Source organism: Lonchura striata, chromosome 14 (assembly GCF_050655825.1).
Source record: "Lonchura striata isolate lonStrDom1 chromosome 14, ASM5065582v1, whole genome shotgun sequence".
NCBI lineage: Eukaryota > Metazoa > Chordata > Aves > Passeriformes > Estrildidae > Lonchura > Lonchura striata.
In genome coordinates this window covers 8,435,138-8,455,637 of record NC_140716.1, presented here as the reverse complement: position 1 = coordinate 8,455,637, position 20,500 = coordinate 8,435,138, and the positions used below count along the sequence as shown (strand labels likewise).

At 46.2% G+C, this 20,500-nt stretch overlaps 3 protein-coding genes across 4 annotated transcripts in view; all 3 read right to left on the bottom strand.

Annotated features, from left to right (window-relative positions):
* Positions 1 to 507: 507 nt before the first annotated feature.
* RPS15A (ribosomal protein S15a) lies at positions 508 to 4,730 on the bottom strand. Of its 2 annotated transcripts, none has more exons than XM_021539664.3 (5): positions 4,677 to 4,730; positions 3,538 to 3,675; positions 3,302 to 3,381; positions 1,762 to 1,847; positions 508 to 643 (listed from the first exon to the last, which is right to left on the bottom strand). In XM_021539664.3, the coding sequence occupies exons 2-5, from the start codon at positions 3,668 to 3,670 to the stop codon at positions 550 to 552; spliced, it is 393 nt and encodes a 130-aa protein (XP_021395339.1). In that variant the 5' UTR covers positions 3,671 to 3,675; positions 4,677 to 4,730; the 3' UTR covers positions 508 to 549. The 2 variants fall into 2 exon arrangements, with proteins under 2 accessions (XP_021395339.1, XP_085448467.1); XM_085592341.1 differs by lacking the exon at positions 4,677 to 4,730 and adding an exon at positions 4,027 to 4,344.
* A 625-nt stretch (positions 4,731 to 5,355) lies between these two features.
* ARL6IP1 (ARL6 interacting reticulophagy regulator 1) lies at positions 5,356 to 11,752 on the bottom strand. The gene is made up of 6 exons (XM_021539809.3): positions 11,689 to 11,752; positions 10,047 to 10,180; positions 8,308 to 8,427; positions 7,356 to 7,473; positions 6,630 to 6,714; positions 5,356 to 6,417 (listed from the first exon to the last, which is right to left on the bottom strand). Exons 1-6 carry the CDS (start codon positions 11,722 to 11,724, stop codon positions 6,299 to 6,301), a joined length of 612 nt encoding a protein of 203 aa, XP_021395484.1. The 5' UTR covers positions 11,725 to 11,752; the 3' UTR covers positions 5,356 to 6,298.
* A 4,236-nt stretch (positions 11,753 to 15,988) lies between these two features.
* SMG1 (SMG1 nonsense mediated mRNA decay associated PI3K related kinase) overlaps positions 15,989 to 20,500 on the bottom strand; it is a 59,274-nt gene continuing 54,762 nt past the window's right edge. Inside the window, exons 59-63 of the mRNA XM_021539807.4 lie at positions 20,286 to 20,497; positions 19,970 to 20,076; positions 19,466 to 19,645; positions 19,244 to 19,350; positions 15,989 to 18,586 (exon numbers count right to left, since the gene is read on the bottom strand). Of these exons, the coding sequence (XP_021395482.3) occupies positions 18,509 to 18,586; positions 19,244 to 19,350; positions 19,466 to 19,645; positions 19,970 to 20,076; positions 20,286 to 20,497 (684 nt within the window). The 3' untranslated portion in view covers positions 15,989 to 18,508. The remainder of the gene's footprint in view (positions 18,587 to 19,243; positions 19,351 to 19,465; positions 19,646 to 19,969; positions 20,077 to 20,285; positions 20,498 to 20,500) is intronic.

Genomic DNA, 20,500 nt, shown 5'->3' with positions numbered 1-20,500 from the left:
GGAAAAGAATTATTCCTCCCAACCTCAGTTACCCCTTTCACAGTATGATGTGGAATGAGTTTGTGATCTGAAATCAAAACTTCAACCCTATTAATTATTCCAGAATCCCACACCTTTTTTAAGCATAAACAGGAAATACCTTCTGGCAAGGCATCTTCTATTATTGAGGCAAAAGGTGAAACTCTAGAATCACACACAGGTAACTGCAGACACATGTATTGAACACCTGTGAGGTGAACCCAAGCAGGACAGCTGGGATTAGCATTAGTTTAGCATTAGAGCTCCCTGCTGAGGCTCTCCTGTACAGTGACCCCAAAATGCCACTCCAGTGGTAACTTTTGGAAGTACATTATATCATGAACAGAAATAGAATTGTGACCAGGGATGGTGTGGAACCCAAACATCATCTGAAGTGAAGCTGGACCTGCAGCACTATTGAAGAGCTGTTACAAGCACTGTCACAGGCAGCGTTCGAAGTCATTAAAACACCGACTGGAAACACCAGAGTCCATTTGAACAATTTATTAGTATCCTCTTTTTTTACAAGTTTTAGAAAAAGAATCCCAGGATTTTGCCTCCTGTGTGTTTTCGTCTCGCCTCCTCATGGTCCATGATGCCAGCTGAGGTTGTCAGTACAATATACCTGCCAAGAGACAGCAAATGTTCAGTTCATCTCCCTGTTCCAGGCTGCTGCAGAGCTGACAGCACCAACTTCATCTGTGCTACAACAGCAGGGTCTGCTCCTGTAGGAAGGGGCCCAGAGCAGTGAGACTGGGTTCTCAGCAGTGCAAAGGCAGCTCCTCTCACAAACACATCTCTGCAGCACACTCAGGACACTGATAGACTTCTGTTCCCCAGCTATTCACCTCTTTCCTTGCCTATTCCCACTGGGCAGTCCCTGTCAGCTGCTGGGTAGGTTTCTAGCCCAAGTCCATTTTCTGTCCTCCATAGGTGCTGCTCCCCAGTGCAGGGAGGTGCCACAGTGCCAGACAGCATCTGCATCTTCAGCAGCTGTCACTGCTAATGCCAACATCTGCATTACAAACACACCTCACCCACACAGCTCCATGGCTGAGAACATCCTGTCCCACTCTGTAAATACTCTTACAGCTCCAAATGACAACACAGAGTTGCTACACAGGGCCAGCAGAAGCACAAGTTACTGCGGGAGCTTTAAGAACAGAAACAGCACAGAACTGTTAATCCTTCCTTTGATGGGACAGACTGGCTGAGGCCCTGGAGACCCTTCCTGCTCTGCCATCCTGGTGCACTGGGAATTACAGCTCTCAATTCCATACACTTTGTGAAGATACACTGCATAACAGTAAGATTTCCTGTGCTGTAGAGGTTTGTTCAACAGAGGCTCCAAGTTCCACATCACTTCATATCTGATTAACTTGCACACAGTCAGGACATGTGAATTCAAGTAATACAATTTATCTTCACTGACCTGGTAACTTACATAACTCCTTCCCCATTTAAAAACAGCCATTCATAAAATTAAAACAAATATGAGAAAAATCCTACTTTCCATTAAACTGTGAAATGGTCAAACAAGGATTTTACCAAAGCCAAAGAGAAACAGATCCTTGCTTGGCAGTGTCCCTGTAAAACTGGGCATTTATATGGAGAATGGATTTTTACACTGGAATTTAACTCCAGGCTGATGAGAGGAAAAGATGCCAGGTAAGTCTAACAGAGGCACTTTGTGGATGTAACGTTTTTACACACAACACACACCTGGCCCCTCCTCGTACTCACCCAAACTGACGGGAAGGCAGCAGGTTGTTCTGCCACTTTTCCAAATCCTTCAGCTGCACATCAAATCTGGGACTGATTACACCACACTGCAAGAGAGGATTGCATTACAAACTGAAGAACGTTATGGATTTGCACACTGTGATCCCAGCTCCCTGCCTGCAGGACTTTACCAAGTGCAGCCACACACAGCGGTGCCTCCTCCCAGCTGGGACCTCCCCCAGCAACTCTGCACCATCACTGCCTCAGCCCCACTCCCTCCTCCTCCTCACCTGAACAGCCCTAAACTGCTGCTGAAGCTGCACCACCCACAAAATGCACACATCTGGGGGAAGCACAAAAGCATGCTGTAGCATCAGCAACATTCCTGGGATTGCTCAGGGATATTCCACCTCTGACCATCACACACAGGTAGCAAAAAAAACCAACACCCGTGTAGATTTTAACCAGGAAGAAATAATTAACATGTTACTGGAATATTCAAGGTAACTGTATTACTGACCAAGACCACCAGCACCACTACCAGTTACCTCACTGGCTCCAATTATCTTAACAACTACACAAGACCAAACCAGAAGTACACCTTCCCGCACTATGCATATTTTTATAAACAACTGTTCCCTTATTGTAATGAATGAGAGAAACATATCCATTAGCCTGGAAGATCTATTTAATCTTGGAAGAGTTCAAGGAACACTACCCTCAAACCTGACCTACATCACTTTTATTACACATACAGAACACTGTGTCTACTGTAATTACTGTGTATACTGTTACTACTGCAGTAATTTTTGGGTGTCAGCATTATCTGCCTTATACACTGCAATTTTCAGATGACATATTTATTCATCATGAGGACAGCCCCCAACATATTCTGACCAAGAAATATTTTTTATTTCTACTGAAGAGTCAACTCTCACTTGAAGAGCTTAACTGCAAACAATGATGCACAGCAAGTCACCACAGAACTACACAGCTCAGTAGTTTGAGACAAAAGCATTTAAGAATTTCCAAAACACACACAAATGCCTCATATGCCCCAGGAACTTCACAGGCACCAATTAATGTAACATTCAACTCTTCCTCACTGCAAGCAAAACCAAACTGGCAGCAGGAGAAAGATTTGTCTTCTCCACATCTGCAGCTATCAAACATCAACCAGAAACCAACTCAGCTCCTATCTCTCAAGACAAGTCTTGCAGATAGCTTAAATATCAGAGAAACTGAGAAAGCACAAGGGAGCCAGAAAGCCTTTGAAGAGACATTTCAAAAACACACAGCACTTGCATGCAGACTTCCCTGAAAGTGTATCTTGCATAGTCAGAGTTTAAAAGAAATGTAATTAGTGACCCATATCACTTTGAATCCAGACAAATTAACCACCCCTTTATCTGATAGCATCCATGCTACTCTTATTTACACAGATTCAACAAATACTACCTTCTTTACAAGCAATTCTTTTAGAAATGGAACAGACAAACATAAGATAAAGTCTCATTTAAAGACTCCTTTAGAGAACTGAATTCAGGAAGACAAATCCTACCTTGTTGAGTCTGCCTGTGAGGTTGACAACAATCTTCCCAGCTCTGTGATCATCAATTATCTCGAATTCACCAATGTAACCTGCGGGAGATCAGCAGACAGAGACACAGAGAGCACTCAGCTACAATAACACAACTAATTACCTATGTTGAACCAAACTACTTCAAGCACCTTGATTCATTTTTTTTCCCCCAGCAGCACCCCCGGGCACCCGGGGGGAGCAGGGCCTGGACTTACCGTGCTTCATCATCACGGTCAGGAAGCGGACGATCACCTTGGAGCACGGCCGGATGAGCACCTGGCGTTTGCCACGCTTCTCTGCATTGTTGATGCTTTTGAGAGCGTCGGCCAGAACGTTCATCCGCACCATGGTGCCTGCAGGGAGGGCAGAAATTACTGCACCGGCTCCCCGGCACAGAAACACCGAGCAGCGCTTCTGTCAGGGCTCATTTTACAGCCGAAGGATCCAGCGCTGACAGAAAGTTGCACTAAACCTTAAAAACACTCTCACGCTAAATAAGCAAACCAAGTCACACGCTCAGCTGTGATCAAGAAGAGTCACCACTACCATAACACGTCGGGAAATCTGACACAGTTAAACGTGGCTTTATCAAAGCACGCACACGATCTCAGAACCACCATCCAGACACCATGTCAGCAGTGTGACATCTCCTCAAGCAAATCAGTTTGCCCTTAAAACCCGATTAACGCCCAACTACACAGTACCGATCCTGTGCAGTAACTAGATCCTATGTGATGCTAAATCAACAGATGCTGCTGGGCTCGCTGATCCGCAGGAACCCGCAAGATGCACCAACACAACGCTGGGGATGGGAAAGCCGGCAGCAGCTCTCACATGCTGGCGAAAAGGAGCCTCGGAGCACGCCCAGCGCGGCAGGGATGACTTGGCACTGCCACCCCTCCAGAGCGCGGACAGCACCGCCCCAGAGCTGTCCGTGCCCGCACTGGGGCAGGGCCGGCGGCACACGGGGACTTTCACCGCCGAGACACCAACACCGCGCCGGCCGCCTCCTCCCGGGGCCCGGCCCGCTGCCCGTGCCCGCTCCCTCCTCCGGGCCTGCCCGCCCTACAGCGCAGCGGCTCCGCGGCTGCCCCGCGCCCCGCCCGGCCCGCACAGCTCGGCCCGGCCGCCGCTCCCGCTCCCCGCCGAGCAGCGCGGGGCACGGGCGGGAGCGCCGCCCCGCCCCGCACTCCGCGGGCTCCGGACGGCGCCCGGGGCGCTGCCGGCGGCCCAAACCGGGCCGGGCGGGCGGCGCGGTGCCCGGAGCCCGCGGCGGCACGGGCGGGGCGGGCGCGGGGCGCGGATGGCGGCGGGACGCGGCGGATGCGGCGCGGCCGCGCCCGGCCCCACTCACCGAGAGCGCGATGGCGGAAAAGGAAGGGCCCGGGCCGCGCGGGCCGATGGGAGCGCCCGCCGCGGGCGCGGCTATCGCGAGACTTCGCGGCTCCAGCCTGGCCTTCCCCATTGGCCGAGGCCGCGCGCCGCACTTCCGGAGCGACGCCGCCGCCCGGCTGCCATGGAAACGGAGACGCTTCAGGCGCGTACGGCGGGGCACGGGGAACAAAAACCGCGCTCCGCCGGACGGAACGCCCAGCGGAGCACCGGGCTCGGGACAGCCAAGCGGGCACGCCGAGCCGCGGGGCACGCCGAGCCGCGGGGCACGCCGAGCCGCGGGGCACGCCGAGCCGCGGGGCACGCCGAGCCGCGGGGCACGCCGAGCCGCGGGGCACGCCGAGCCGCGGGGCTGCGGTGAGCAGAGCCCCGCTGCTGCCTGGGCCGGGCGGTCCCGAGCCCGCACCCCGCTCGCACACGGCTCTCGGGCTGCGCAGCGCACCGGCAGCCCCGGGAGGCGGTGTCGCCGTGCTCTCTCTCTCGGAACACAGCTCGGACTCCGCTGTCACCGCCCGGCTGCACACACCCAGATCTCCCCCCACAGGCTGTGCCGCTCAGCACTCCCTCAGCCCTTCCCCTAGCTCCGGCCACACTGAAAAATGCACTGACACCCTCCTCTGTACATTGACGAGGAGCAGGGCTTCAAGTAGATTCTCTTTAGTCTGTATTTACCTACTCAACAGTTACAATAGACACTGAAGAGAGTTCATTTAAAACAGTAAACTTTTAAAACATTAACACAGGTTTCAGCTTTTTAAAGAAAAACAGTTCAGTTTTAAAAAAGGAGGGAGAGATCATAGAAAAGCACAAACAATTCAGGCTTATTTACAGAGTCAAACTCGGCATATTCAGAGTGATTTTGTATACAGACAAACATTCATAAAACCAAACGTGCTACGAGGCTCCATGATAACAGCAGTTTCCAGAACAATCAGCTCTTAAGGTTACACACAGCTTCACTCATTTTCTACAGTCTCAGTGCAATGAGTTTACACTACAGCTAAATAACTACAAATTTATGTATTCCAGACCCCAACTCCACACATTCTCAGGTACACACAGCCAAAGGAGCAAACAGGTTCAGTGAGACAATGGAACCTTCTGCCCCATTTTGCGTGTGCACCCTCAGCCATGGCCATTCTCACACTGCTAATTGTCCTCCTGCCACAAAGATCAGTAGTAACAAGTCTCCAAGAAGCATCAGCCTTCAAAACTGCCTCTCACACTTGCTGTAGCCACAATTAGTGATCAGCAAATCTAACACAGTTACAGAAATACTATCAGGCATTACAGCTCTGCTGTTGGGGTAGTTATGCCCAGGGTCTGTTTGATGAAGACACTTAACAAGCTCCATACATCAAAGATGTCTCAGACAGGATCAGCTCCAGGCTGCAGAACCCTACTCAGCACAGCAAAAGACAAACCCACAGCAGCTGCTGGAATGATTTTTTCACTTCATCAGGGAGCCAAATAAAAAAAAAAAAAAGTCAGTGAGCAATACAACTTCTATCATCTTAATTATACATTAATTCTCAAAACTGTTCCCAAGAAAACCTTCTACTAGAGTGAACAGCAGTTAAGTCTTCATTCATTTTTCTTTTCCTTGTGCTTGAGAAGTTTGTTGATCTCCCTTTTCGCCATTCCAATGTACTTTGTTATGATCCCATGTTGGTTTAGTCCAGGAAACAGTAACAAGAAGCTTACTAAAAAGGAGAAAAAAAATAATATTTAACAAGCTTCTGCCACTCTGCAATTCTTTGCCTCCCTTAAGTCCCATTAATTGCTTGAAAAGAGATGAACATAACCCTGAACAAAAACACCCCACCACACTTAACCAAAAATTACTTCTGCCAGCCTCAATCCATTTCAGGCAGCTAACAAAAGAGTTCCTTGTCTTCTGCATGCCCACACTTACCAATAAGATAGGTCAGAAAGAGATTGTGAACTTGCTGTCCAATCCAGGCAACCACAGCAAGAGTGAAGAGCATGGTCATGAAGTACTGAAAGTGAAAAGGGAAGAGTTACCACAGACATGTTGGGTATTCCCCCTTCCCTTCAGTATTTGGCAGAACTTCAACACTTCAAACTAATGTGAACCGTCCTGGCTCTTCCCCACGTGATACCTATGCACAGGCATGTTAAAATTGAGATGACAGGACCTCAATTTGTAACTGTCTATTCTGTCATTGTCAGACCATCAGCTGGACAGGGTGCATGTTCTTTTTTGCCCAGATGTCCCTTAGTGCCAGACTGTGCCACCCCCAAAGCTGTTCTTGGGACAGTGGCTCATTAGCTCATGTACCAGCTGACACACTACTAAAGATCCAGTTTTTTGGACACTTTGTGCACCCTGGAAACAGCTTGTTTCCAAAAAATTACCTAACTGGAGAAATCCAGTCTTCCTTTATCTAATTATCAAGGGTATGCTCCTAAACTACATAGAACTGCAAGTTTTAAGTTTTGTACCCTACCACTCCAGGTCTGAAAAAATGTGTGACCAGTATGAAGTTACAGCCAGAAGTGTTGTTGTTGGTGTTGGTGTGGAGTACCATTCAGGCAAGTGCCTTGCTAAAATACTTCAGACAAAGCTAAATCAGACAAAATCTTAAGGCAATAGAGATTAATTCCTAGAACTTGATACCATTTTTGGCTTCTCCTCCTTCAGACTGAAGAGGCGCTTCCACCAGCCAACAATCCGGCGGCGAGATTTCACCAAATTGCTGCAAATCTCATGAAATCTTTGCTGCTGTTCCGTGGTCCTTTTATTAAAGGGAGGGAAAAAAAGCAAGAAATAAGAATTCAAGATTTAATTTTTTTTAAAATCTCCCATGGCATTTTTCCAGCAGTAAAAATGTACCCAGTGCTAATCCCAGCATTTACTTTGCTTAGCTGGATACCTGACTGAGCACTGCAAGGAAGTGCCCATGTAATTTTCCTGTATGCTGACTCTGTGACATTTCCTCCCAAAAAGCAACCACATCCAAACCAAAGACTACTGACCTTAATCTGATATCAGTGATACACACAAATAATCCATACTGACATAAGAACATTTAGCCATTAATCATCCTAAAGCAGATACACTGCAATTCACCTTTAACTCAAAAAATTGCTCAAATTAGGTTCTTCAAGTTACTGCTTTTATACAAGATTTGCCTTTTTTCAAATCTGTTTCAATCACATTCTTACTCTCTTTTTCTCATCACATTTTCTACTGCCTCTTTACAAACATACAATCAGTATTCTTCCACATAATTTTACTTCTTAGTAACTATTATCCATTAATTACCAAAAACTAGCCTAGCAGAACTAATTAGCATGCCTGATGGAGAGTAAACAATGTGCCTACTTCTTAAAAAAAATTTGATTTTTCCAGAAAAGGAAGAATAAAGGTATGTTGTAGTAGTAGTAATATTCCAGAAAAAGAATGAAGAACAGTTGCTACTGTCCTCACTTCATGTATTATAGAGATTGCTGATTTCTCACTACAATGACTCTGCAAAGTAACTCTTTGATATCCACAAATCAGATATCCATTTTGATAAAGATCATAATTACAATCAAGAAACTGTTTCAATTGAAGCTTTCCTCACCACTTATTAGAGCCAAAGATTCGAGGAGCAAGAGCAGGAACCAGGTAATCAGCCAAACAGAGGAACATAACCAAACAGGAGACACCTGAGAGAACTGATGGGTCCAAATAGTAGATCATCCTGCAGAAAGAAGAGAAATTATTTCTGAGTGCTCAAACTGCTCAATACAAGACATGCTTGGTCACTCCTCCAGAATGGCTCAGGGCTTCCAATAGCAGACTTACTCTCTTGCCTAACCTCAAACAAAGTTACAAAAAATGCCTTTTTCTCTCAATATACCAGATAAGAATATGCTACAAGCAAATAAGATACAAAGTTCAGTAGAAGTAAAAATCCATCATTAATATTCTCTCAGAAATTGACCAACAGTGAACTTAACACTGAGGGATGAGGATGAGTGAGTGAACATATGAAATAACCAGGTAGAATAAAAGCTCTAATTTTGTTGCTTAAGTCACATAACTCAGACCCACTAGAGGCTGTTATTTGCTCTGTCTCTCCTGAGAGAGCCAGCCAAACCTGTTCTGGACAAGAGGCCATCAATCTCCCCTTAAAGCAGTGCTGCATTTTCCATATTCAGTCTGCCATCAGTCAAACAGAGCAGAAGGGCAACTGGATAAGAACCAGGTGATCTCCTGATAACACTCAGCTGGGCCCTGTGCTATTCAACTGTACTTCACAGAACTTCCTGAAAACTGAAACAGTAAAAGCAAAGAAATAGCCCAGGCCATGCTGGGGCTGTTCTGTACATCTGTAGAGTGCTACTGTGCTGGCTGCTCAAGGTCATTTTGTTGAGTTCAGAACCTGAAGCAGTTCTGCATTTCCACAAAGCATTACTCAGCACAAGATCTTCCCTTCTGTAATCACAGAATTTATAACAGAATATCCTCAACTTCACACAATGGCTTCTTTTAAAAGTTACTTTTCAGTTTCCATTTGATTTCCACCTTCCTCATCTCCCCTAAAAGCAAAAAACTTTATATTAGCCAAAAGAACAATTATCCCTGCCTCACCTGGTTCAACATTTATTTTTCTAATTTCTCTCCTCATTGCAGGAACAGTTACAACTGGCAAACTGCAGAGCTGGCACGAATAGCTGTCTGTGCAAGGCAGTCAGGTCATCTTTACTCCCATGTTACATAAGGGCACATCCAAGTGCCTCCAGCACCTCCAATCAGACAGGCAACATCCTTCCACCCTGCAGACTGGAAATTACTGTAGCCTTCCCTTTTGCCCTTTCTCAAAAGACATGACAGAATATTAGAAAACTCTAGGTGTGCAAAAATAACAGAACCTATCCTAAACCCACAGCAAAGAGGCAGAAAGGGCTATTTTGCCCTATTGAAACAAGCTTTCTATAAGGATACTGCTGGTGGCGTCGGGGGGAAGCCAAAGCAGATTGTGAGATCTGACAAAGAAGCAGGGTACAAAGAACGAGGGCAGAACATGAACGCACCACTGAAGAACATTCAGTTGAGCACTGTACAAACCCCAGCAACTACTGCTGGCAAACAGCTTTTGCAGAAACTATTCTGAGCAGGATGTGAATCATGTTACTTCCTGCTTTCATAACTTCTGTTTGTAATTTCCAACATAGTTCACACATTTTAAGAAAAAGAACCTAGAGTAAAAGCCTTTCTATTAAGACTTCTCCAGGTGTCCAACTAATTTTCTTAATAGGTTTGGTAGTAGCCATGAAGATGCAATGATGTTGCAGGCTCCCTCCAGGAGGTACTTACAGGAAGGAAAAGGAAACAACACTCATCAGTGCCAGAGGAAACCAGGCTCGCTCCCAGCGAAGAACTTTATCGGTCAGTAAAATCACTTCTCCCCATCCTTGCAAGTGCTCTTCCAAGCTTGCAGTTTCAGAAGCCTACGCAAAAAGAGAAGAAAACCCCTTTAACTAACCAGAGTGTATCAAATTAATTACCACACTGAAGTAGATTTAAAAAAACCCCAGTGTAATAATTAAAGATTCCAGCCACAAATCTTTCTGAGTAATTAAATAAGTAATTATATTGTGAGTTTTGTACTAAGTTATGACATTGTAGCAGTGATGCCTTTAAGCAGTCAAGATCCTAGCAGCATGTACAGGCCTCGTCCCAGATTTTGCCAAGGTGTTTTCCCCTAATCTCCCATTTAGCATATCCCATCCAGCACATCCCATCCCCCCAGATTAGTAGAAAGTCAGGTTTTAAAGATTTTTAAGTTTTCAGTACCCATGACTGGAAAACTGTAATATGAGAACTGTTTAAAACTAAATGTATTTTCCAAGACAACACTAGCACATTAAATTGTTTTAGCTGCTGTCCAATGCCAGTTTATTATGAGGAAGATGGATAAAGACCCAGAACCCACAGTAAAGTTATCAAACTGACCACATTTGGACAGCAAGTTTTCCCACAAGCTGCCCTAAACAGCCTTTAGACTCCATTTCCCATATGATTCCTACATTCCTCCCTACACCTCTCCTGCAAGGAGGCTCCACTTGTGCTGCCATCAGCTTGTTAAGAAGTTCACCTGAGGTGTTCCACACTTAAAAGAGCTTAACAGTCTCCCCTCGGTGGGAGATGGCATCTCGGAGATTACAAAACTCAGGCAAACCGCGGACAGAACCGACTGCTGCCCGAGCAGTAAGAGGAGGAAAGTCATGAAGACACGCACGTCTGCCGTGCAGAGGTAACAGAACAGGTTTTACTCAGCGGCATACTACACTTAATTCCAATAAGAACTCCGACGCCACCAGAATAACAAGCACAACACAGCTCGTGGACTTTCTACAAACTCTGGAGCCTCCCTGCAAGCGCCGAGCTCCTGGAGCTGTTCCCGGCGCCCGGCTGGGTGTGCAGCACGCAGCGCTCGAACGCTCGGCAGGCTTTTACAGCGACTTTCCTATTGCCCACGGCAGCCGCTTGCCAACTGAGGCGTAACTATACGTATATCTATATATAGCCTTGTGTTTATTTAACTATTCAAGCATATCTCAGCACGTTTAGTTAAGCTGAATCACCCAACGCCTGCCGCTCTCCGGTATCGCTGCGGCGCTCGGTCCCGCAGCGGAAGGCTGCACACACACACAGACACACGCGGGCCCTCAGACTGACACAGACAGACAGACAGACAGGGTCGGGGTAGCCGCCGCGGATCCCGTAAGATCAGCCAAGCGCCGCTGGGGCTCGGGCCTGCAGCAGCCGCAGCCGCGCCCGCCCCACACCGAACCGGCAGCGCCGAACCGCGTCACGAGCGCGGGGCCGAGCGGCCCCGCCAGGCACCGCTGCGGGCAGGACAGGGCAGGGCAGGGCAGGACAGGACAAAGCGGAGCGGAGCAGCCTGGCGCCGCCGCCGCCCCCCGCAGGCTCGAGCGGCCCCGCCCGCCCTCACCAGCTGGTAGGCGCTGTTGTTGTCCCCCTCCGCCATCTTACGCCGCTCCCGCACCGCCGGCCACGCCCTCCCTCACCGCGCCGCGCCGCCGCCTTTTATAGCCTCCGCGGGCCGCCTGAGCGCCGTGATTGGTCAGCCGCGGCGCCCCGCCGGCCGCCGGTTGGCTGCCGGGATTCGAAGGGCGCGGGGCGTGCGCGCGGCCCGCTGGCGCGCCGCAGTGCGGCTGAGGCGGCGCCGGGAGGGGCGGCGGGCCGGGGAGAGGGGGCGGCGGAGCTGGGCTGGAAAACAGCCGAGTCCAGCCTGCGGCCGAGCACCGCCGAGTGCTGAGCGACACACATCACATCTTGCCCTAAAACACCTCCAGGGATTGTGACTCTGCCACCTCCTTGTGCCGCCCGTTGTAATATCACTCTCTGAAGAAATTCTTAATGTCCGAACTAAACCTCCCTAGGCTCAGCTTAAGGCTCTGTCCCCTTGTCCTGTCCCTCTTTTCCTGGGAGCAGAGCCCGACGCCCAGCCGGCTCCAGCCCGCTTTGAGCAGCTCTGAGGTCACCCCTGTGTCCCGAATGAACACGCCCGGCTCCCTCAGCTGCGGCTCCTCAGCCGTGCTCCAGCCCTGCCCTGCTCCAGCTCCATACCCTGCTCTGAATCCTCTCCAGCACTGCCCCAGCTCCATACCCTGCTCTGAATCCTCTCCAGCCCTGCTCCAGCTCCATACCCTCCTCTGAATCCTCTCTAGCTCTATGTCCCGCTCCAGCCCCTGCCCCAAGCTCCATACCCTGCTCTGAATCCTCTCCAGCCCTGCCCCAGCTCCATACCCTGCTCTGAATCCTCTCCAGCCCTGCCCCAGCTCCATACCCTGCTCTGAATCCTCTCCAGCCCTGCCCCAGCTCCTGCCCTGCTCTGAATCCTCTCCAGCCCTGCTCCAGCTCCATACCCTGCTCTGAATCCTCTCCAGCCCTGCCCCAGCTCCATACCCTGCTCTGAATCCTCTCCAGCCCTGCTCCAGCTCCATACCCTGCTCTGAATCCTCTCCAGCCCTGCCCCAGCTCCATACCCTGCTCTGAATCCTCTCCAGCCCTGCCCCAGCTCCTGCCCTGCTCTGAATCCTCTCCAGCCCTGCCCCAGCTCCATACCCTGCTCTGAATCCTCTCCAGCCCTGTTCCAGCTCCATACCCTGCTCTGAATCCTCTCCAGCCCCTGTTCCAGCTCCCTGCCCTGCTCTGAATCCTCTCCAGCCCTGCCCCAGCTCCTGCCCTGCTCTGAATCCTCTCCAGCCCTGCCCCAGCTCCTGCCCTGCTCTGAATCCTCTCCAGCCCCTGCCCCAGCTCCAGCCCTGCTCGGAGCTCGCTCCAGCCCCTCAGTGTCCATTCTGAACTGGACACACCACCCGAGCTGTGGCCTCAGCAGTGCTCAGCTCTGGACCAGTTCTATTGGTAACATCAAAGCCCAGCAAGGTGTTTCATTTCCTTCAGAACTTGTGGCAGCATGGGAATAAATACAAGATAAAGGCACTGGGATATAAATATTGTTTCTGACTCAGCTTTCTAAATGCTTCAGGCACGTGGGTTAATGAGCGTAATCACCGTGCCCAGGATGCCACACGAGGCTGTAATGAGAGCAAACAAAACATCTCGGGCACCAAAACTTCTCTGGCACCAGCTTGATAGAGACAAAAAGAAGAACTAAGGACAATGTAAAAGCAAACATATGTCTATCCTGGATGGTTTGGTCTTCCACAGGGTGCTTCTCACTCACCCTAGAACATATGTAAAGAACAGATGTCATTCTGAATAACTAAAATTCATGTACATGCTGCTAAAAGCTAAGAGTACTTTTGTGTAACATTTTACACTTATAAATGGTGGATTTCACTCTTAAAATCTGTAATTTTAGCACAGCAAAGCTCACACAAAAAGTGATTTCATAAGGAAGTGATGATGCCAGTGATAATTTTGTTAGTCTTTTAAAAGAGTATGGAGCCATACAGAGGCATGACCTCACAGCAGCCTTCCAGCGTCTGAAAGGGGTCTACAAGGACAGGGATTCAACCTCAGGAGCTGTAGTGACAGGACAAGGAGTAAAGGGTACAAACTGAAAGAGGAAAAATTTGGGTTAGATATAAGGAGGAAATTCTTTACTAGGGGTGGTGAGAACAGGTTTGCCTGGGGAGATTCAATGCTGGGAGATGTCCCTGCCCATGGCAGGGGTGTTGGGACTGGACGGTGTTTAAGGCCCATTCCAACCCCTCACCATTGTGTGATTCTATAATGCAGTACAGTTTCTACAGATATTTGCAGTGCCCTGCAGCAACACTGCTCTGGCTATGAGATACCATCAGCCAGCTCCTGGATTCATCCATTTATGTGATTCTCACCAAAAAACCCAAGCACTTACCAATGGAACAAGCAGGCATGGCCATCATCTCCAGCCAGTTTTTTCAACGCCAACTCCCTAGCCAGGTGCCCTTGCAGCTTTTCTCCATCCCAGAGGGCCCATGGAGGTGTTTTTCCCTCCTATTACGTGTTGCTCCAAACCTCAGAGGGGCCACTGCACTGCAGAACACAGCACAGGGCAGGCCCTGCCACCTGCCCACCCCTCCCTCACTGAGCAGCCAGGCCAAGTGAGGCACCACGTCAGATTAAAAATGTGTGCTACATGTGCAGGTACTCACATATTCCATTGTTAAAATCTCAGCCATGGTGTATTCACGGAAAATTCATTGTTAAAATCTCAGTCACGATGTATTCACGGAAAATTCATTGTTAAAATCTCAGCCATGGTGCAGGAGGCAGAGGATCAGCAGTAGCTCAGTCCCTCCTGCACCTTACCTGAGCTAAACCAAACTCTTTTGCTTGCCCCAATACACGGCACAGACCATGCTGCAATGGAATCAATCCTTCCTGCACCAAGATTCTCTCTTAGCAGATGCACAGAAAATTAAATCCCCAAGATGGCTTCAAAGCACCTTTAAAAGGGGCAGTGCAATTGCTCTGTGCACTTAGAACAGGCACGAAAGTTTACATGTCAAGCCTCCACCCTTTCAGCATACCTAATATATGTTTATTTTGTTATTAATAAAAAATTAGCCTGATGAATGGCAGAATTGCTCTAATTAGCTATGCATTTACGTACACAGCAGTAGTTTGTAGCTAATATCTGTAGTTTCTGTGAAATTCTTTAGCTAAAACATTAACAGTCTGCTAATTTTAGGCAAAGCCTGCAAGAAAAAAAAAAAAAAGGAAAAAAAGCAAAGAAACCTTTGAAGTACTTGAGTACATTAAAACAGAATGGCTAATGTACCAGGCACAGAACACATTGATGAATAATTGAAGTAAATTAACCTTAAGGACTACAGCACTTAGAAAAACAGAGTCTTTTACAGACATTTGAAAAATTAGACAAAACATTATTCTATTTAAATAAGATAATCCTTGAGGGCAAAACCAATTGTTGCAAAGCAAAACCAGACCATGAAGTCTCTACAAAGTACAAAACTATTTTCTGTTAGCTGTATAGATCTGCATTTCCCATTGTTGTATTGACTGTGCCATTATCCTACCAAAATAATCTAGGGCACCACTAATGACTTCAGTTTAACATATCCCAAAAACCCATTTGGCAGAGCCATGCTCACATCCTGGCTTTCCAAAAGGGGAGAAGGAAGAGAGGCAAAGGACCAACTCATTTTCAAAGGACATCTCAACCACGAGCCTATAGATTTGTGAGGGGGTAACAAAACTGCTGAACATATGTAGAATTTGGCTTTGAGAAATCACTTTATAGCACGGTCCCTTGGTTAACATTTACTGCAGCTAAGCAGCAGGCAAAAAATTGCCCTCAGTTGAACTGTTTGACTTCTATAGCTTAAGCTGGTTTGTATTTATTTAGAGAGGTGATTCTAGACTTGCATTATTCTATGTGTGCCTCACTGCAGAGAAAATAAACACCAGTTCTACTGAAAATAAAGTAAGCACCCTTATGTCTTTGTCAGAAGCATCTTTTAAGAGAATGTAACTAATGCAGTCTTATTTACTATGCAGGATGTGTGAGCAGAACCTGAATTTTAGGTTTCATCAAGACTGTACCAACCTCCCATACTGTCAACATTTCCCAAGAAAAATGTGTCACCTCACAAGTCGACAGTGACAGTCTAACTCCTGCACATCTGAGCTGTCTCCTTTGCATCAGTTATGCAAATTTAAGTCTCTGGAGAATCCTGCTCTAATTTGGGGTTTGGTTTGTATTTGTTTGTATTGGGCACTTAATTCTTCCCTGTAATTTTCACAACCACACAGTGTTGCATTGAAGGAAATTAAAAACACATTCTTTTTTATTTTTTAGAACTTTATTAAATTACGCAGTAAGAACCCATCTCCACACAAGTGTTCCATTTCTGGATGGCAGAGGTATAATACATGAGCCACAGGTGAGTGCGTTACCCCTCCCTTCCCCCCAGCTTCCAAGAAACAAAACAGCAGGTACAACACACTCCTGTCACTACACTTCTCCAACAGATTGTTCATAAGGTTATTTTTAACTGGAGAAAAATGAAAAGGACCAACAGTGCCAAGTGTCCTGTTCTGCATATGACTGTTCTTCACTGCAGCATTCCAACAGCTTCTCCTGGGCGTTGGTGGCAGAGGGTCAGGGAGCAGTGGCAGTGGAATGCGTTTGCACGGCTACTGCTAGATGCAAAGCCTGTGACTTCCCTAGAGGTAATCAGGCAATCAGAGTGCAAGGAAGGCCATATGACTGTTGAAAACTGTTACACTTCAAAGTGCATGTCCACAAAAAGTTGGCAACAGAGGAGAAAGCGAATTCTAGGACCTACTGCGGAGGCAGAGCAGTCAGCATAGTGCAAATACTGAAAGGAACAGAAGTTTGCTGGCATTATCCAAAAATCACCAGCCAAGCTTCCTACTCAGATGAACTGCTGCAAACCCTTTCAATTAAATCAATTTTAATTTATGCCAGTAGTGGGCTTGGCTCAAATCTTTTAATACTTGGATTTTGACTGAAAAAATCCTGTATTGAAAGTGTGGTTTTACTCTGAAAAGTGACTAAAATAGCATAAAGGATCTTCCCACATTTTTCAGCAGCTGTGCATAATGAATTCACCAAGTTTACAAAAGAGAAACTTTTTATATAGATCTACAACAAATTTATCTGGGTTCAGAATGCCAGAGTGCATTTCTGCTTTAGCTATCAGCACCTTTACAGTTCTGCAGTTGTAGCTGAATTCTGTGGGGTTTGTTTGCTCTAAGAAAAGGAAGTTGCCTTTTCCTAAAGGTGTCCTACTTAAAAAATGAAGCAAGAAGTCTTTTAGACAAGCAGGACCTTGATCCAAGGAAGATGATGCCATTTTTAGAGAGACTTTTCTGACCATAATCACACTTTGAGAACTGATTAAAAAGAACCTCAGTGGAAGATTCCCTATGGATGCATTACTGAACAACCATCTATAGAAGAAATATGGCAAAGGAAAACTACTTTGCAGAAATCTTTACAGATCTAGCTGAACAAAAATTTGAGAGTCCTTCATTTCTTGGATTATATGTATACCTCTGTGAAGTGAAGCACTAGAATTTACAAGTGTGAACTAAAAGGATTAGGAAAATGAAGTAAAAAGCATATCACTCTACCTCCACCAGAACATCACTTTATTGTTTATCTGTCATCAACAATGTAAAACTCTACTAGATACTCTATCCTGGTTTTTAAAAAGGTAAAGATTACATTGGATTAGCTACTTCGTACGAAAGAAACTACAGCAATCACAGTAGAATGAGATTGGAGGGACAATTTGAATTACAAAAAAGTGTACACTGCAAGCAGAGGGAAGTGCACATTAAATCAAATGCCTGTAGGAATCATTACTTTTAAATGCACAGTGACAATTTTGAGAAACTGTACATAATAGAATCACAAAAAATGACTTCAAAATAACCAAAATTACATTTTGCATTTGACCATCCAACTCATAAGTAATCATTAATGTTCTATATTTTCAGTGCTTTTGGAGAAATTGTTTACCAAACAGAATTTAAGTTGTTAATTTGACTAAACTGTGAAGCAGAAGGATTGAAATAAAAAGTATATTGGAAGTACGCCTAACCTACAAGAATAAGCCAAGAGGGGTGTATGCAAGGAGAGGCTGGGAGGGAGGAGTGAAAGGAAAGAGGAAAGGAAGAAGAGAACAAAGGCTTTTTCTTCTATCTCAGAAGTTCTTCCAATGCAGCGTGTATCTGATGTACAGCTCTTTGCTTTCAGTCCATTTCTGAAGTTTACATTTTGTAGCCTTTTCCCATACTAACTGGTCAACTCAACCAGCACTGCTGCCACAGAACAAGAGGAACAAGGATCTGAATGCATCAAATCTGCCCTCGCTGTGATTTCTTCATGGCCCCATTTTTCTGTTTTTCTTTGAACAGGGTTCGGTGTTTCCTGAATTGTTCACAGGGTCAGGTGGAATTGAGTTCCAAATCACTCTGCCGTTTGTAGCATCCTGATTTCTTTCTGCAGCTGACCCCCAGACACGTTTGCAGTTCTTCCGTAGCAGAAAGACAAACCGTGTTGCTCAAGCGGTGAGCTTTCACCCTTGACCGTGGGGGTTGCAGACCATTGTGTTTAGCGTATCCCTGAGTGCAGCTATCCTGCAGGATTCACTTCCCAGTGCACCGAGATTTCCTAGGTTTCCTCAGATTAAGCCCCAGTATGCATCACCACCGACTGTGGTGCGGCTACGGATGCCTGAGGCCGAGTTGATTCTGGTGGATGTCTGACCTCGCTGAACCAGACCGAGCTGCTGTCTCCCTACTCATACCCAGGCAGTCCAACCTTCATACAGCTGAGCCAAGTTATCTAGATTAGTTGCTTCCTTAATCACAAAGTCAACCTATTAAAAAGGTCAAACAAGGAATTAAAAATAAGCTAAAATTTTAGAAGTGGTTAAGTGATCTTAGAATTTACTGTCAAATGCCACCTGCATTTCACTGATAAAAATTTAAGTAACTGTAGACATAACTTTGTGCAGTCCACATAAGAAACAGGAAGCTGTACTAAAAAAACAACAAAAAAATCACATCATCTCATTCACAGCCCCTATCTTGGAAGTAGCCACGCCATTCTCAAATAGACGTGGACAACTGTGTCCCCTGACTCCGTTGCCCAGAGACAGGAGTGGTTGTGTATGTTACTGAACACAGAAAAGTTCTGTCCCTTGGGCAGCTGTACAGATCTCGTGCTCTCCCTGGCTATCAGCAGCTGTGGAAAAAATGTTAGCTTACTGACAGGCAAAAGACAATTTTATCTGATTCATGGCTTTACATAAACCTCCCATATGAAAAACAAAAGCATATGACAGTTAAAAAAAAAAAAAAACAGCAATACAAGGCAGTAGCAACCTTAACTTGCACTGCAATAACTCCCACCCCCAAAGGAACCCCCATTCACAACAGGATTTCAGCCCTGAAGGCACACTTCAGCATACACAACTGCTAATTAGCATGTATTCAAAGCAAGGACCAGTACTGGAACTTTATTCTCAACTCACCTGTTCAGCCACAGACATTCTCCTGTTGGGATCCACATCTCGGCCCTCTAACTTGGCTTTGACCCGCTTCCACACGCTAACTGCGTAGGAATTCCTCTCCTGCACAGCTATAGGTACAAAATAAAGTGAGTGCAACTTGACACTCCTGCACAGAAACCCACTGAGTATCTTTTTGTTGCTGTCAGTGGTATGGTTGCTGGTTTTTTTAAGGTTTGTATTTACCTTTTCCTGTTTTAGGGTCCCTGGCTGTCTTTTTGGGACTACAAGCAACACTTTTGCCAGTTCCTGGGACTGTGTTTGGAGGAGTATCTGCTGATGTTGCAAGATTTTTCTGAATTAGCTTTCTTGCATTCTGTGACATCACCTCTGGCTGAGTTTTCTGCCCTGTATTGCTACGTACAGCTGTAAAGAAAGTTTAAAAGTGCTTAAAGTCATCAAAATAATAGCATACAGAGGCAAGAAAAAGCACAATTAAATGTGTATCAAATAGACCTATCAGTTTTTCAGAACAAATGCATTTTAAATTTGCATTTTCAGTTCTGCACCAGTTTTCAATCTTTCCATTTTCTAATTTCTTTAGTTTCATAAACAAAAAGTTTTTTTCCACTGCTAAGAATTTACTTTTATTAAGCAAATTGTCTGCATTTCAGAGTTCAGTAAGAGCTATGATTCCCTCTCTAATATCAATTCCTGGTGGTTTCATGTTTGTACTTTTGCAAGTATTACCTGCAGCAAAGGTTGGCTGATATGTAGCAGCTGAAGTTGGGCTGGAGCATTCATTTGCTGTATCCGTGACTAAGGGTGATGCAAACCCCACCAGATTATTGTAGACACTGGGAAACATAATGGAGTTGATAAATACTCATGCAACTACTTGACTTACTGAAAATCCAAGTATTAAATTAATTCAAGTTTTGCAAGATTTCTGAGTGCTAAGAAAATCATCAAGTATGTGTTCATATCACCATGATGTGTGTTCCTGCTACATGAAAGCAGGTATGCAAAATGCCTTTTCTCACCTGAGACAAGGTAACTGTCTTACCTTTGGCTCTGTGTTTTAAGTTCTTTCAAGGTGGGAGTTATTTCCTGCAGCATTTCAACATGTTCCTGACTGCGGACTTGACCCATAACCTGAACTAATGTAAACAGAACTGTCTGAATATTATCTTGCCATGATTTATATTCACCCAGGAACTGCCTAACACTGTTCTCATAGGGAACATCTTCACCATCTGCCAAAGCCGCTTCTTCATCCTG

Excerpts from the sequence above, each read along its gene's own strand:
- RPS15A (XM_021539664.3), bottom strand. The coding sequence starts at position 3,670 with ATGGTGCGGATGAACGTTCTGGCCGACGCTCTCAAAAGCATCAACAAT. Across the intron at positions 3,382-3,537 it reads GACCGTGATGATGAAGCACG|GTTACATTGGTGAATTCGAG; the intron begins GTAAGTCCAGGC and ends GATCTCCCGCAG. Across the intron at positions 1,848-3,301 it reads TCACAGGCAGACTCAACAAG|TGTGGTGTAATCAGTCCCAG; the intron begins GTAGGATTTGTC and ends CCTCTCTTGCAG.
- ARL6IP1 (XM_021539809.3), bottom strand. The coding sequence starts at position 11,724 with ATGGCGGAGGGGGACAACAACAGCGCCTACCAGCTG. Across the intron at positions 10,181-11,688 it reads ACAACAGCGCCTACCAGCTG|GCTTCTGAAACTGCAAGCTT; the intron begins GTGAGGGCGGGC and ends CTTTTTGCGTAG. Across the intron at positions 6,715-7,355 it reads AGGAGGAGAAGCCAAAAATG|TACTTCATGACCATGCTCTT; the intron begins GTATCAAGTTCT and ends TTTCACTTTCAG.